The 16,756-nt window shown below is 37.0% G+C and overlaps 1 protein-coding gene across 1 annotated transcript in view; it reads left to right on the top strand.

Moving 5' to 3' along the window:
- USP13 (ubiquitin specific peptidase 13) overlaps positions 1-16,756 on the top strand; it is a 127,309-nt gene that overhangs the window by 28,232 nt on the left and 82,321 nt on the right. The window contains exons 2-3 of the mRNA XM_051983213.1: positions 6,782-6,907; positions 16,694-16,754. Of these exons, the coding sequence (XP_051839173.1) occupies positions 6,782-6,907; positions 16,694-16,754 (187 nt within the window). The remainder of the gene's footprint in view (positions 1-6,781; positions 6,908-16,693; positions 16,755-16,756) is intronic.

The raw sequence follows: 16,756 nt of genomic DNA on the forward strand, positions 1-16,756 counted from the left end.
GAAAACCTTAGTTCAAAACTTGCCTCAAACACTTATTAGTTGTGGGTTCCTAGGCACTTATCCCTCCCCCATTTTCCTCAGTTTCCTTTTCTATAAACTGTAATAGCCCCTACCTCTTAGGAATATTGCGAGGATAAAATGAGATGATTTGTAAAATATATATTTGAAATTCTATCTAAATGCTAACTATTATTATTAGGGATTATTTCCTTCTTTGTATTTGTACCTCCAACATGCAGCATGGTACCTGGCATACAGTAGGAGCTTAATAATTGTTGATTGATTGTCCCCTCTTCTTGTTATATTGTTTCTTCATTTATAGAACAATCACAGCAGTGGATACAATCCTGAGAATTTAAATTCTGGATTTATTTAATCTATATTATTCTCTTCCCCCCCACCTTTATTGAAATTTTCGTTTCTGATGGAAAGGAATAGAGTCATTGCTTTATCTGCTCATCTTTTAAAATAGCTCATAATGGTTTATTTTTTCCCTCAAGAACTCTGTTTCCGCCAAGGAACATCATTTAAATTTTTCCAATTACATAGAAATACATATATTTGAGTTTACTGGAACCAATTAGTGTTCCAAGTACTTTATAATAAATGTCTCCTAGGGGCAGTGTGGTGGCTCAGTGGACAGAATGCCTGCTTGGAGCCAGGAAAACCTAAGTTAACATCTGACCTCAGACCCTTACTAGCTATATGATTTTAGACAATGCTGTTTGCCTCAGTTTCCTCATCCGTTTCCTCATCATTACAATTTATTGTAATGTCTAAGAGACAGAAGTCTCTTAGAAACCCCCGATCTCTTCAAAGCTCAGCTCAATACTCCTTCCCAGAGGAAGCCTGTCTTGATGTTCCCTGGCTGCTTGTATCTTCCAGCACCCCATCTCTCTCTCTCTCTCTCTCTCTCTCTCTCTCTCTCTCTCTCTCTCTCTCTCACACACACACACACACACACCATGCTTTATACACTTTTATTTACTTGTATATAGATAGTCCCCCACTAGAATGTAATAGTATTCCATCAAATTGAGCTTAAATAGTATTTTATTTTTCCAAATACATGCAAAGATAGCTTTCAACATTCACCTTTATAAAATCTTGTGTTCCAGATTTTTCTCCCTCTCTCCCCTTTCCCCCTATATCTGGCCATAGACAGCAAGCAATCAATTAAACATGTGCAATTCTTCTCAACATATTTCCATATTTGTCATGCTGTGCAAGAAAAATCAGACCAAAAGGAAAAAAAAAAGAGAAACAAGAAGCAAATGCAACAACAACAACAAAATTGAAAATATTATGCTTTGATCTACATTCAGTCCCCATAGTTCTCTCTCTGCATGCAAATGGTTCTCTCCATCCCAAGTCTATTGGAATTGGCTTAAATCATCTCATTGTTTAAAAAAAGCCAAGTCCATCACTATTGAGCATCACAATTTTTTTGCTGCTGTATACAATGTTCTCTCTTGGTTCTGCTTAGCATCAGTTCATGTAAATCTCTCCAGCCTTTCACAAATTACCAAGCTTATCATTTCTTATATTACAATAATATTCCATAAAATTCATATACCGCAATTTATTCAGCCATTCTCCAATTGATGGGCATCCACTCAGTTTCCAGTTCCTTGCCATGTCAAAAAGGGCTGCCACAAACATTTTTGCACTTGTGGGTCCTTTCCCCTCTTTTATGATCTCTCTGGGACAGACCTAGTCTGTCCTAGTAGAGACACTGCTGGATCAAAGGGTATGCACAGATTTATAGTCCTTTGGACATAGTTCCACATTGCTCTCAGTGTTTTTATTTGCATACTTGAACCTCTATGTGATCTGTTCGCCAGACTTGATGAGTTATACCCTTTGGTTTAAGGAGTCAATTGAGTTAGGGAAAGACTAGGCGAGGATGTCTAAATAAAACCAAAAAAAATCTGGAGGCCTTAGTGGACTGCAGGCTCCACACGAGTCAACAGCTTGACCTGACAGCCCCCAAAGTTTTTATTTATTTATTTTTTATTTTAATAGCCTTTTATTTACAGGTTATATGTGTAGGTAACTTTACAGCATTGACAATTGCCAAACCTCTTGTTTCAATTGTTCCCCTCCTTCCCCTCACCCTCTCCCCCAGATGGCAGGATGACCAGTACATGTTAAATATATTAAAGTATAAATTAGATACACAATAAGTATACATGACCAAACTGTTATTTGGCTGTACAAAAAGAATTAGCTTCTGAAATATTATACAATTAGCCTGTGAAGGAAATCAAAAATGCAGGTGGGCAAAAGTATAAGGATTGGGAATTCAATGTAATGGTTCTTAGTCATCTCCCAGAGTTCTTTCGCTGGGCGTAGCTGGTTCAGTTCATTACTGCTCCATTGGAACTGATTTGGTTCATCTCATTGCTGAAGATAGCCAGGTCCATCAGAATTGATCATCATATAGTATTGTTGTTGAAGTATATAATGATCTCCTGGCCCTGCTCGTTTCACTCAGCATCAGTTCATGTCAGTCTCTCCAGGCCTTTCTGAAATCCTCCTGCTGGTCACTTCTTACCGAACAATAATATTCCATAATATTCATATACCACAGTTTATTTGGCCATTCTCCAGTTGATGGGCATCCACTCAGTGTCCAGTTTCTGGCCACTACAAAGAGGCAACCCCCAAAGTTAATGGGATCTATAGTTTGCTGTAAGAGGGACATAACATGAGAAGTGTAATTTCTATTGTACACTGTTCTCTTTGGATCCCATTTGGATTATTGTATTCATTAGTATCACATTCTAGCAAGAACATTTGACAAGTCCTTGAAAGGGAGTAGAGGGCATGTTGTAGAAATTGGAGTGACTTTTAGAATGGAGAAGAGGCAGATGGTAGAAAAGTGAATAAAGCGCTGAACTTGGAGTCAGGAAGTTGTTCAGCCCTATTCCAGTCTACTTGGCCCCATTTGGGGTTTTCCTGGCAAAGATACTGGAGTAATTTGCCATTTCCTTCTCCCTCCCGTTTTAACAGCTGAGGATACTGAAACTGCGATGTAAAGAGATTCCCTTAGGGTTTTTTATATATATGTAGACAAAAGGCACATACTTTAATGTGTTCCAGTTAGCTCCAGAGGGCCAATGTAGGAGGATAGGATGGAAGTTGCCAAAATATTTGAGATATGAGACCTTTATCTGAGAGCCTGTCTATAAATATCCCCTTCCCCATTTTCTGCTTTCCTTCTGATCTTGCCACATTGTTTGTACAAAACATTTTTATTTTAATGTTATTGAAATGATTCATTGTACACCTCTTATCTCCCTATTTTTTATTTATTTGCAAATTGTTCATCAATCGATATGTTTGATAAATAATGTTTAAATTTTCTTGTAATATGCAATAAAAGAAATATTGTTTTAAGGACACCATTGAGCAACTAAATCATTTTGACTATTATAAATATCCAAATTAATGGCAAATGACATATGAAAGAAGATGTTATCTTTATCCAGAGAAAGAACTGATGAATAGAAATATATATAAAATGATTTTACACATACATCACACTCACATTTGTGTCTAATTATATTTTTGTTTAGGGTAGGGGACGGGAGGGAAGAAAAAAGGAAAAAATATATGATAAATTTATTATATATTTAAAGGAATAACAAATTGAACATAATAGATTTGAGTTATGTATATAAAACTACAAATCTATTATGTCCAATTTGATTTTTTCTCCTATTCTTCTATGTTATGTAAACTCTTGTTTTATTTCTTAAGTTCAGAATAAAATAAATTTTAAAGGAAGTTTCTAAAATGCAGATTTGATATCAGGCGAAGCTGTTTACTGATTAGAACTTTGTAGAAGTGGAATGGGTTCTATCTTAGGAGATAATGGACTCCCTGCTCATTGGAGGCTAGTTCACTGTTAATAAGGGATATTGTCAGGAGGAGTTGGTATGGGTTTGATGATCATGGACCCAGAACTGGAGAGGCCTTGATAGTTATCCAGTTCAACTGATCCCCTCATCTTATAGATGGGGAAACAGGTTAAGTGATTATCTCAAAATCACTGAAGTAATAAGCATAAGAGGGGAGATCTGAACCCCAGCTCTCTGACACCAGAGTTCATGTTTTTGCCACTGTAACAGGTGTATGCTGTTTTCTTGACAATGTTTTCTTCACTCTTCATTAGGTTGTTGTTGTAGGAAATCTCTATATTCATCATTCTTCATGGCACAGTTATATTCCATTACACCTGGATGCCATAATTTGTTAGGCCATTTGCCAACCTCAAAACAAACTTTTTGTTCCTAGCTTTTTGTCATCACAAAAATTCTATGAGTATTTTTGTACATCCTTATCTTTTCTTGTGGTCAAGAGCTCCTTGGGATGTAGTTCTAAGACATGCAGAATCTTTTGAGTTAAAGAGTATGAACAATATAGTAACTTTTCTTATATTAATTCCTATCATTTCCTAGAAGGGTTGAATTAGTTCCTAGCTTTGCTATCCTATGTTCCTAAAGTCCCTCTGACAGTAAGTTTTCCATTATAAATTGATACCTTAGGGATGTTTATATCTTTTATCTGATTATTAGTGATTCTAACCATTTTCAAGTTATTTAATAGTTTATATTTCTTATGAAACCTATTTTTTATATCTTTTAACACTGAATCACATTTCTTTTGATTTATTTTTGAAAGCTTTATTGATGCTTTTGATGTTATAGTCCTTTTTCAGTATATTCATATGCCATTCATTGAATCATTACTCATAACACAGCAAGTCCAACCAACCCACATGATGACAATGCACTATATTTTGTATTTATGCTTCATGTACATACTACATAAAATAAATAGAAATATCAATAAAAAGAAAGCATGGATAATTCTATATTATTGTAAATATATGTTTATACTTAATTTATAGTAATGATATTTATAATATAGAATATAATGTACATATTTTAATATATTTGTATTTATAAAGTGTTGATATTTAAATAATTACATACAAATACAGTATATTTTACATACATATATGTGCTGATACATACATGTACACACATATATGTATATAATATCTTGGCCAATAAAATGTAAGCTCTTTGAGAACAAGGATGATTTCGTTGCTGTTTTTGTAACCATTACTTATTGATCGATGACTGTTGATGATTGTTGATTGATGAATGATTGATGGCAAGTCCAATTTTCTGTACCCTTTAACTATCTTCTTCTGTACCATGAAGACAAAGAGTGTTTCATTGTTTTTTTTAGTTTTCTCTTTGGGCTTTCATGTTGCCATATTTGAAATACTTAATATTTCATTTAATCATAGAATATTAGATGTATAGTTTGAAGGAACCTCTGAGATCATCTGATTAATTCCCTCATTTTACATATTAGGAAAATGGACCCAGAGAAGTGATTTGACTAGTCCAAGCTCATCCAGGGACCAAAGTCATAGACCTTCCATTTTTATAGGGCAAATTGATGAGTTTACTAATAAGAGAATCAGTAAGAGAAGAAAGAAAAAACCCAACAATTCAAAGTAGGGAAAAAGTAATTTTCAATTTCCTTGCCTGAATTATTTTAAATGCATAAAATAAAACATACAGAATTGCAAAGGAAGCCAATTATATATATTTTTAATTTTTATTTAATAATTACTTTATATTGACACACGTTTCTGTTCCGATTTTTTTTCCCTCCCTCCCTCCACCCCCTCCCCTAGATGGCAAGCAGTCCTTTATATGTTGGATATGTTGCAATATATCCTAGATACAATATATGTTTGCAGAACCGAACAGTTCTCTTGTTGCATAGGGAGAATTGGATTCAGAAGGTGTAAATAACCCGGGAAGAAAAACAAAAATGCAGATAGTTCACATTCGTTTCCCAGTGTTCTTTCTTTGGGTGTAGCTGCTTTTGTCTGTCATTTATCAATTGAAACTCAGGTCTCTTTGTCAAAGAAATCCACTTCCATCAAAATATGTCCTCATACAATATCATTGTTGAAGTGTATAATGATCTCCTGGTTCTGCTCATTTCACTTAGCATCAGTTCATGTAAGTCTCGCCAATCCTCTCTGTATTCATCCTGCTGGTCATTTCTTACAGAACAATAATATTCCATAACATTCATATACCACAATTTACCCAACCATTCTCCAATTGATGGGCATCCATTCATTTTCCAGTTTCTAGCCACTACAAATAGGGCTGCTACAAACATTTTGGCACATACAGGTCCCTTTCCCTTCTTTAGTATTTGGGATATAAGCCCAGTAGAAACACTGCTGGATCAAAGGGTATGCACAATTTGATAATTTTTTGGGCATAATTCCAGATTGCTCTCCAGAATGGTTGGATTCGTTCACAACTCCACCAACAATGCATCAGTGTCCCAGTTTTCCCGCATCCCCTCCAACATTCATCATTATTTTTTCCTGTCATCTTAGCCAATCTGACAGGTGTGTAGTGGTATCTCAGAGTTGTCTTAATTTGCATTTCTCTGATCAATAATGATTTGGAACACTCTTTCATATGGGTGGTAATAGTTTCAATTTCATCCTCTGAAAATTGTCTGTTCATATCCTTTGACCATTTATTAATTGGAGAATGGAAGCCAATTATATTGAAATGCAATTATCAAGATATTAAAATAAAAAGTTTTCAGACCCTCAAAAATCTATTCTCAGAACCCTTGAGATTCCATGGGCTCCAGGTTCTAGAGTCCCTTGATTTTAGCTTATTTATCCCAATGAGTAACTTGGCTTGTCTCTGTCTTTCAGATTTCAGAAGGAGGTCTCTATGTGTGCATGAATACTTTCCTGGCCTTTGGAAGGGAACATGTTGAAAGGCACTATCGGAAAACTGGACAGTGTGTGTACATGCATCTGAAAAGACATGTAAGAGAGGTAGGTGAGAGCTGGCTTGGCCAGGGAAATCTTTTGTTGGGACTTGATGCATAAGATATATTCATATGATTTTCCGTGGATGATCTGACTCTTTTTAGTTAGTAATGGATTATCTGATTTGGGGAGACAAAGATAACCCTCTAATTAAAATCCACTGATAATCCCAACTCTGGATTTCAGCCATTAATTTCATCTTTCCCTCCCTCTAAAGGTTTGACTGGAGTTGTGTGGTGCTCTCTTAGATCTGGGATGCACTTAAAAGCAGTGAAATGTTCCAGAGCCAGTTCATGGGAGATTGAAAGAAGAGAAGCAAGATCCATAAAATGAATGGACAGTTCTTTGAGGACTGAGAGTTGACTGTATTTTAACATTATTTCCATTCACTAGAGCATAATTCATCTATTAAAGCCCTTTTTGGAGGTCTCATTTTGATGTGGAACCTGAGAGCTGAGGCCTTTGTCACGCTGTACCATGTTGAAACACAAATTTGAGGAAATTCATTTCCATGGTGGTCACAGGATGGAGAGACTTTTTGCTCATAACAACCTTCAAAACCCATCTGCTCACTTGTAGTGGGCATAATAATTAAAGGCCATTTCCCAGTAGTCACTGTGAATATGCTTATTTACTCCTGATGATTTGAGGGAGAGGAAAATAATTAGTGGGGGAGGAAGAGTCAAATATATGAATAATAATAATTGCTAACATTTACATAGAACTTGAAAGTTTGGTAAGTGCTTTATATTAATTATGTGAGATAGTCCTCTCTATGTCCCATTGAGATTTAGTATTCCCATATTCCAGATAAAGAAAATGAGACTGGGAGTGGTGAAATGACTTGCTCAATATCACACAACTATTAAATGGTAAAGGTGAGATTTGAACTCAGATCTTCCTGAATCCCAAGCCCAGCACTCTACCCACTAGGCTATATTGCTTTCATGGGTTATAACACTTAACAATATGTTAAGTAAGCAATATATTTTGCAATATGTTAGAAAAGAAATTTGGAACTTTGGTGGAGAGTGATGTTCAATCTTGGGTTTTGTCTATTCTGTTTATTGGGAATCTTTCCAGCAGTAGGAGAAAGCCTGGAAGGAGGAAACATCCCCTTTGAGGCAATCTCTATGCTTTGAAACAGTGAAGTAAGAAGAACCTCCTGTAAGCCTTGATCCTCATAAAATGAAGATCTGGCCTTTGGGTTTAGTTCAAGCAGACTGAAATATAAAAGTGAAAAGATGTTAGAATCACCAAATTTCTGCATTTTCGGATGTTAGTGATTTATCTGAACTAGCTTAATTTTTACAAACAGAGGAAATAAGGCTCAAAGCTGTGGTCTCTGGTATGCAACCTCAGAGACTCATCTAAGTTGGAGCTCCAATTTGTGCCTCTAGAACAAGCAGAGTGTTGCACTGAGCCTTGGCTAGCCCTGTTGGGTAAAGAACTCAGGGACACACTTGGAATAGAGCCATTCACATTCTTCCTCTGAAAGCAAGTGTTTGCAATCCAAGTTGTGGGTGGGTGGCCTATGGAATAATTCCTTTCCAATAAGAAGGAACTCTCCTTAGTATTCAGTGTTCCAAGGTCTGTGACCAGATTGGGATGGCCAATCTGGACACCTGATTTGTGAAGAAGAATTGTAGACTTACGAAGACATTCTAAGGCAACAAGAGGGGACTTGAGTGTTCCATCAATCCAATCAATAAATGCTTATTAAATGCCTCCTCTTTGTACTAGACTCTTGGAATACAATCCCCCAAATGAAATCTCTTGATGCTCCCTAACATACAGCCTGTAGAGGGGAAGTAAGCAAAGTGCTTTGATATCCAAGATGGGATCAATACGATTGTATTGGAGGAGATGGAAATTTGGACTGAATCTTTAGAAGATCAGGCTTTTAAGCTAGTCGGGTCTGAAGTTTCATATCGCTAAATGTGTTTCAGTTTAGCCAAGTGCCTACTGTGTGCTAGACAAAATGAATGCAAAGAAATCCAAAGAGATAGTGCTTCCATGTCACATAGTATAAAGCCAAAAGGGGGCTTGATCAAGTGAATAGGAAAAGAGAGTTCATAACAATTCAGAACTGCCAAGAGCAGAAAAGACATGGTGGGCCAATTTTTATTCTGTGGCCACTGGAAAAGAAGACTAGAACATCAGAAAAATGCTAAAGTGAACTCCAAAATTTGGCATTTTTAGTGTTTCTAGAAGGCAAAATATGTTGGAAATGAAATTTATACTAGTTTGAAACAGAAACTAATCAGAATGTTGATTCCACCACTGCCCTTTATTGAAGGGTGTCCAGCAAAGATCTGATGGCTCCTTGTCGGTGATATTGTCAGGGGGATGTCTGGTAACAGCCAGACTAGATCAGAGAGGCTGTGATTTGGATTCCATGTGGGATTCTGGTGGAAGACAAGTTTTCAAGTCCAACAGTAGCTTGCTGGTTAGGTCCTGGATCCTAGGGATAATCTTTTATATTGCTCTGTCTTTTTCCAAATGGAGAAATGCTGGCTGCTTGTGAACTGAGTGGTGATTGATTGATTTGATTGACAAAACAATCTGATGAACAGTCCAATTCTAGGAAGATAGTTCAGAAAGTAGAATTATGAGTAAGACCGCTTCTATAAATGTGGAGTTCGTGAGACTCTATTGGGATAAACCCTAATGGCAACCTTGAATTCTGTGGTCTTCAGAAGCCTGGAGGTTAATTAAAGGGCAGTTGGAGCCTAGAGTGGTAGGGGAGAGGGGATGCTGACATAATTATAGTTAATGGTAGTTGGTCCTGGGAATGGTTGGTTGCAATAATGTACATCCTATCACTAGACTCAGGTGAATCCCAATGGGAATGTGGGAGATAACCACTACATTTGATGATATTTGCTCAGGGTTGCTCAGAAGCTTGCGATTTAGAATTGGAAGGAACTTTCAAGCTCATGTGAGTAGATCTAACCCTTTTACTTTATAGATTAATTCATTCAAACACTATTGAGTAACACTTACTACTATGTGTCAGGGACTGGGAATACTAAGACAAAAAAATGAGTAACAGCCCGCTCTCAAGGAACTTACATTCTCTTGAGGGAAAGGTGGTGTATATTCATAGCATTCAACACAAAGCAGATGCGAAGTAACTTCTAGAGGAAGGCATTTCATATGGTGGAATCAAGATGGGCTTCTTGTAAGAGGTGAGATTTGAGTTGAGCTTTGAAGGAAACTAGGAACTGGAGCAGCAAATGGTTCAGTCTGACTGGAATATAGATGCATGAAGTGGAGTTATGTGGAATATTGGTAGAAAGCTGGCTGCAGTTTTTATTTTATCCTACAGGAAAGAAAGAGCTATCAGAGAGAATTTGTCCAAAGTCCTATACCTCGCAAATGGCAGAGTTGGGATACAAAATCAGACTTCCTTTCTGGTCTAAGCTGTAGTCTCATATTGATTTTTCCCACCTTTCCCAATGCCTTACAAAATAGCATAAAAATAAATAAGTACTACAATTAACTAATTTGTTACATAATTGTTATTGTTACATAATTGTATTATTATTATTATTATTTAAAAATCCTATATTTTCCTCTCAGGACTAAAACCTAGTCCAATGTAATTCTTATATCTTTAATTATCATTTGTTGAAGTGCTATTGAAGGTCAGAGGTGAAAGTGGTGCTCCACAAACTAAAAGTGATACCTTCCAGTGTCTGTGACTCAATAGCTGCCTCCTGGTGAGTTGCCAGAGAGAGACAAAATATTGCTCATGGTCACACAGCTAATACATGTAAGAGTGGGATTTGAACCCAGTTCTTTGCTGACTCCTCACCCAGCCTTTCCCTCCACTACACAGGTGGAGTCTTTGACTCAACAGTATGTGAGATAATGTAGAACAAGTTATTGGCGTGTGGCCAGAAATCTTGTCATGAGACTGTTCTCTTTAATGGAAAACTTTCCACCAGTTGGTGAAAGCTGACTGTGTCCTCTGGCAGTGATATTGGCCTTGAACTTATTACAGTGGGAGCCACCCCGACTCCACAGCTTCTCTGCGTTCCAGCTGCTGGTAGAAACCATGGGAACTTTCTTAAATCTGACAGATCCTTGGCTGGACTCGATCAACCGTTCTTGTGTTCTGAGTTTGTGTCATTAGCTATGGAGCTGAACTTTTAATCTACACAGACATATTTGTCTCCTTAAAATCACTGGAAAGCTCTCCATGGTGATGAATTCAATCCAAACTCAGAACTTCAACAAGTATTTAAGTGTCTACTGTATGTTTTGGGAATGATACAAAGGTGACATAGACCTAGTTTTTGTGACGTGTCATCTAGAATGGGGGAGAGATAGGTAGGATTATTAATAACTAAGAGGGGAGGTTGTGAAAAGGAAGCTGAGGGGGGATGGTAGAAGGGAGAAATACTTTTTATTTGGGAAAAGGGGACAGATCTGAAAAAAAAACCTAATAAGAAGTGATGTCTGAGTTGAACTTTAAAGGAAGAAAGCATGGTGTTGTGGAAAAGAGATTGTATTTGCGGAAGAAGACCTGCGTTTGTATTCTGACTCTGCCACTTTGCCACATTGGGCAAATCATTTAACTTCTGCCCTGTTACTTCAACTGTAAAAAGAGAAGGTTGGTCTAGGTTACCACCAATTTCTCTCCTTGCCCCTGAAATAGAGCCCTTTCAAATTTATTTTTAAAAGGTGTAGGCAGGGGAGAGAAAGGGATGTTAAAACAGTAAATGATACCCATTCTGAACTTAGTTTATTTGTAAAATAGAAAGTTGGGCTTGGTGATCATAAAGCCCTTTTCCAATTCCAACTATTTCTCTATATATTCATATTAAATTCCTTCCAAAAAAATCAAGATCGAGAGTTGCAGTTGCCTTTGGAACCACAGCTTTTCTTTTTCTTTCTTTCTTTCTTTTTTTGTTAGGTGAAGAATTTTAGGGCTAAATAGAGTACCTTTTGTTGGAGGGAGACATCAGTTTTGATTATGTGGTTTTGAGATGACATTTAAGGAACTATATTACTGTTCTGGCAATTTGAAGTTTTGCCAAGAAAAGCACTGGGAACAGAGCATGGTGTGCTGGAAGCAACACTGGACTTTGTACTTGACCATTTAGGTTGGCATAATGAATAGAAGGCTGACTTTAGAGTCGAAAGAGATGTGTTCAAATCCTGCCTGAAACATTTACCACCTGAATGACTCTGGTCAAGTCACTTAACCAATGGCAGCTTCAGCTTTTTCATCTATAAAATGAAGAAGAGGTTGGGCTCAGTGGCCTCTATGGTCCCTGCCAGATTTCTTGGGCTGTTATGATCCTATGAATTCGACCTGTTGGAACTTAGTCAAGCCACAAGAATTCTCTGGGCTTCAGTTTCCTGATCTAGACAACAAGGTGATTCCTCTCCAGTTCTAAGTTTTAGCGTTCTGGGTCAGGCCAGTGAAAATCATGAACCCAGAGCCTGGTCTGTGAAGATGCCTTAGAGTCTTTCCATTGAGAACAATTTTAATCTAGATCTTCACAAATACTAGGAACTTAGATGGCCTATTCATCATTCCCCAACCTGTTGGTTTAATGGCATACAACTTCTTGTATGTAGGTCACAAACTGAAAGGGGGGATTGCAAAATTATGATTTACGATCAGTGAATGTCTGATTTATATACCTATTTTATATACCTGTACACTCGTGGTCATGTAAAAATTTCTCAGGCAAAAAAGGGTCACGCGTGGAAAAGGTTTATCTGGTGTGTTAATCTAGTGCCCCATGGAGGATGCCTGATTGTCTAACAGTCAGTAGTCTGATAGCTCTGTGATCAGAGGGAGTTACATGTCACAGTGCCATTTCCTGGAGTCAGGAAGACCTGAGTTCAAACCTAACCTCAGACACTTATTAGCTGTATGATCCTGGGCAAAATGATACCCTTCTTTATGCCTTAGTTTCCTCATCTGTAAAATGGGGATATTAATGATGCCCATTTCCCAGGATTGTTGTGAGGGTAAAAAGAGAAAATATTTGTTAAATGCTTTGCAAATCTCAATGTGCCATGTAGATGTTGGCAGTTATTATTATTATTAATGCAACAACAATAACAATATTATTATTGTTATTATCACATCCAAACAACTGATCATGTCTAAGGAGCTCCCCAATTTCTCATCTACCTGCATCTTAGGTATTCTACAATCAAGAGATCAGTTTGTATATTATCTAGGTCTAGGGGGTCAGTTTTTTTAAAAAATCCATTCCTGTTTTTAGGCAATTGGTTTTTCATTGTCACCGCCCTTCCTATCCATCAGCAAATGGACTTGTGCTAAACATTTTCTCATGGGAGAAGAGGTTGAAACGAAAATATATTAGCTATGTATTTCATTTATCTCTCTCATCCGTGTCCTTGATTTATGAGATAATTGAAAGCTGACTATAAATGTAAAGAGCTGAGAGGTCACAATGCTGAGGAATTAGAGGCTCCTGAGAGGGGGTGAGAGAGGAGGGGCTGCCCTTTCATTCTATGTAAGACAACTGTCTTGCTCATGGATGGGGTAGGGGATGGGGAACTCTCAAACCTTCATGTTTTCATTCTCCTAGGCTCCTTTCCCCTTTCCCTTGTCTTTTCCTATTCCAGACTTATTTGTGCCACTTTGCCCACCAGGCGCTAATGCCGTATACCCAAATTTAGCAAAAATGAAGGAGGTCAGAAGCCAAAACCAATTTGGCTTCTATCTGGGGAAGCCAGACTCTACCTAATGTATCTTTGGGCAAGTCACTCAGTTTCTTCATCTATAAACTCAGGAGATTGAGCTAGATGGCCTCAAGATGCCTTTCCAGCTTGAGATTCATATGATCCTATGAAATAATAATTTATATTTTAACATAATGCCTTCAGGTTTGCAATACTCTTGACATAGATTGTCTCCTTTGAGTGGAAATAGATTATAAATTCCTTGAGACAGGAACTCATTTTCATTTTGTCTTGGTCTCCAGCATGTAGCAAAATGCTTTGCACATGATGGGTGCTTAATTAAGTCCTCTTTGAATGAATGTGCTTCTCAGTAATCTATGAAGCAGTACCATAGAGTTAATCATCCTTATTTCATAATGAGGAAACTGAAACCCAGAGATGCTCAGTGACTTGCCAGTGATCACGCAGAATTTGATCTTCAAGGTTAGTCATGTAGCCCTTTAAACTGGGGTTGTATGTGCAGGCCATATTAGAAACCATTTGTTTGGGGGTACCGGTGCAGAGGATGGAGTACTGGGCTTGCAGTTAGGAAGACCTCAGTTCAAGTTTGGCCTTAGACATGTACTGGCTGTGTGATCCTGGCCAAGTCACTTAATACCCAAAGAAACCATTTGTTTCTGCATCAGCCCACAGTGCTACATCTTTTGTATTTGACCTCCCTAGTTTCTGTTTAGACTTTCCCAAATTAAATTTTGTATATAGGTATATGCAACAAAAGTCTATGTCATAAGGCAAGATTCTATTTAAAATAAATTTTGTAATTTCAAAGAGAGATGGTAAATAATTCAAAGGAAATAATTGTATCTAAGTATTTTAATCTGAAAAAAACCCCCATGATGTCCCAAAGATCTTAATTTAGTTTTAAGCCAGGAAAGACAAATTTGTAGTGTTTAAAAAAACCAACTTTACTGAGTTTGAAAGTTATGTTGGAATTATAAATAGTACTTATATGTATATATATATGTGTGTGTGTGTGTGTGTGTGTGTGAAAAGACCCATGACCGTGTCAAATGTAAATGAGAGTTTAGACTAAATGTTCTTCAGGGACAATTTCCAGTTAAAAATCTGTGATCCCATGGACCACCCACCGTTTGGGGATGTATTGATTTTGACATCTTAAAACTTTTCTGTTATATATTTGTAGCTGAAATATATCACATCAACAAATCAATCAGTTGTGTCCAGTGGCTGGCATGCAGTAAGCATTTAATGAGTGCTTGTTGATTGAGTAACATGGTTTCTCCTTTTTATTCCCTTCTTTTTCTTCCTTTGTATAATTAATATAAGAAACTATTATTCACATTTTGGGGAAAATAGTATTGTGTCAACATTTAAAATTTATTTGATAGTTTTTTTTATGAAATGCATTTTCTTTGATTTTATACTTATGTTTATTCAGAGTACAATTGATGAAAGGCAGGTAGCAGAGCTGAAAGGGAATAGGATTTGGGTTCAAATTCTCTTTCTGTTAGTGCCTATTTGTGTCATTTTGGGCAAGGCACTTCATTTCTCTGACCTTCAACTTCCTCATCTCTAAAATGAGGGGATTTAATGAGAAGATATTCCACTCCAAATTTATGCTCCCAATTTTTGTATTTTCTGACTCCAGTTATTCTTTTGTAACTTTAAAAATTCTGAGAGAAGAAAAAAAGCTAGAGAGAGAGAGAGAGAGAGAGAGAGAGAGAGAGTGTGAGTTTGTGAGAGTGTATGTGTATGTGAATATATTGGGGTGGAGGGTGGCTCAGGTCTGTGGCTGCATCACTGTGAGGTCCTGCTGTAGAGATATCAAAGATCCATTAATAACTTAATCTTTAAAATTAAATTCTTGAGGGTTGAACAATCAGTGATTTCAGAGCTCTGGACCTGGAGGCACAAATCCCACTTCAGATCCTTCCTAGCTGTGTGATCCTGGGCAAGTCACTTTCCTCTTCTTTAAAATGGAACTGTTGAACTCAATGGGCCCTCAGGCCCCTTCTGGCTTTTAATCTATGTTATGTTAATATACGCTCTCTCTGTGACCTTGGTAGCTCCCTAAATCTCAGTTTTCTTATCAGTAAGATGACATGGCTGAATTGAGTAGCTAAACTCTGAGGTCCTTTCTAGTTCTATGATGCTTGATACAGTGCTAAAATGTAAATCAAAATGTACAAAGAAACAATCTAATAATGGAAAGGAGAGGGAAGAAAGAAAGGAGAAAAAAAAGAAAAAAAGAAATTTGTTACATATAAATTATATATATATATGGATTTATTATATATGTTAATGGAATAACAAATTGTACATTACAGATTTTCAGTTGCATGTGTGATCTTTTTAAAATTAAACTATGTTATGGAAAAACATATAAAAATAATGCCTCCCTTTAAGAAATGATTGAATTCTTTAAAACAGAAGTGTCAAACCATTCTTAGTTGGCTTTGAGATCTGCAACAGTCCCAAGTGGGGCCTAAACCAGTTTAAAATGTAACTCAGAAATATTTAACAAAATAGACAAAAGAACAATAGAACACAATGTTAAAATGTGGTTTTCTAAACCAATCAATGCAGCATTAAAGGAATCCTTAAATATGATTTGATGACCCCTGTTTCTAATTCAATTACCACACTCATATTTTCCTTATGATACCACTAAAATTTTGTAGATTATATGGAAAGAACTCTGAAACATTAGTGTTTAAGGAACTCACCTCGAAAATAGAGTTCATTCCTATTTATTGAAGATAGGAAAGCCATTTTAGAATTTAAAATCTAGAATGCATTAATGGCCCTCTCTTAGATCCCTGATTGCTTGGTTGAAAGTTGGACAGGGTCTTCTCTAAATTTCCTCCTGGTTCTGAAATTCTATGAGTCACCTCATCCCATTCACCAACTTGGAATCCTCCATGGCCCCCAGAACTCTCCCTTCCCTCTGGAACATCCTGTGGAGTGCAGACATTTCTTCCTGGTCTCTGTAAAGTGTTATGTCTCGAGCTCATCTATGTTACTTAAACATTGTTTGCGCCATAGGCTGGATTTCAACTGTGTATCTTCTCACTTTTCTTTTTCCCCCCCCAGAAAGTAACAGGGGCATCTGGTGGCGTCTTACCCCAAAGGAGGAATCCCAAGCTATTCTTAGGT

This window comes from Antechinus flavipes, chromosome 3 (genome assembly GCF_016432865.1).
Source record: "Antechinus flavipes isolate AdamAnt ecotype Samford, QLD, Australia chromosome 3, AdamAnt_v2, whole genome shotgun sequence".
Taxonomy (NCBI): domain Eukaryota; kingdom Metazoa; phylum Chordata; class Mammalia; order Dasyuromorphia; family Dasyuridae; genus Antechinus; species Antechinus flavipes.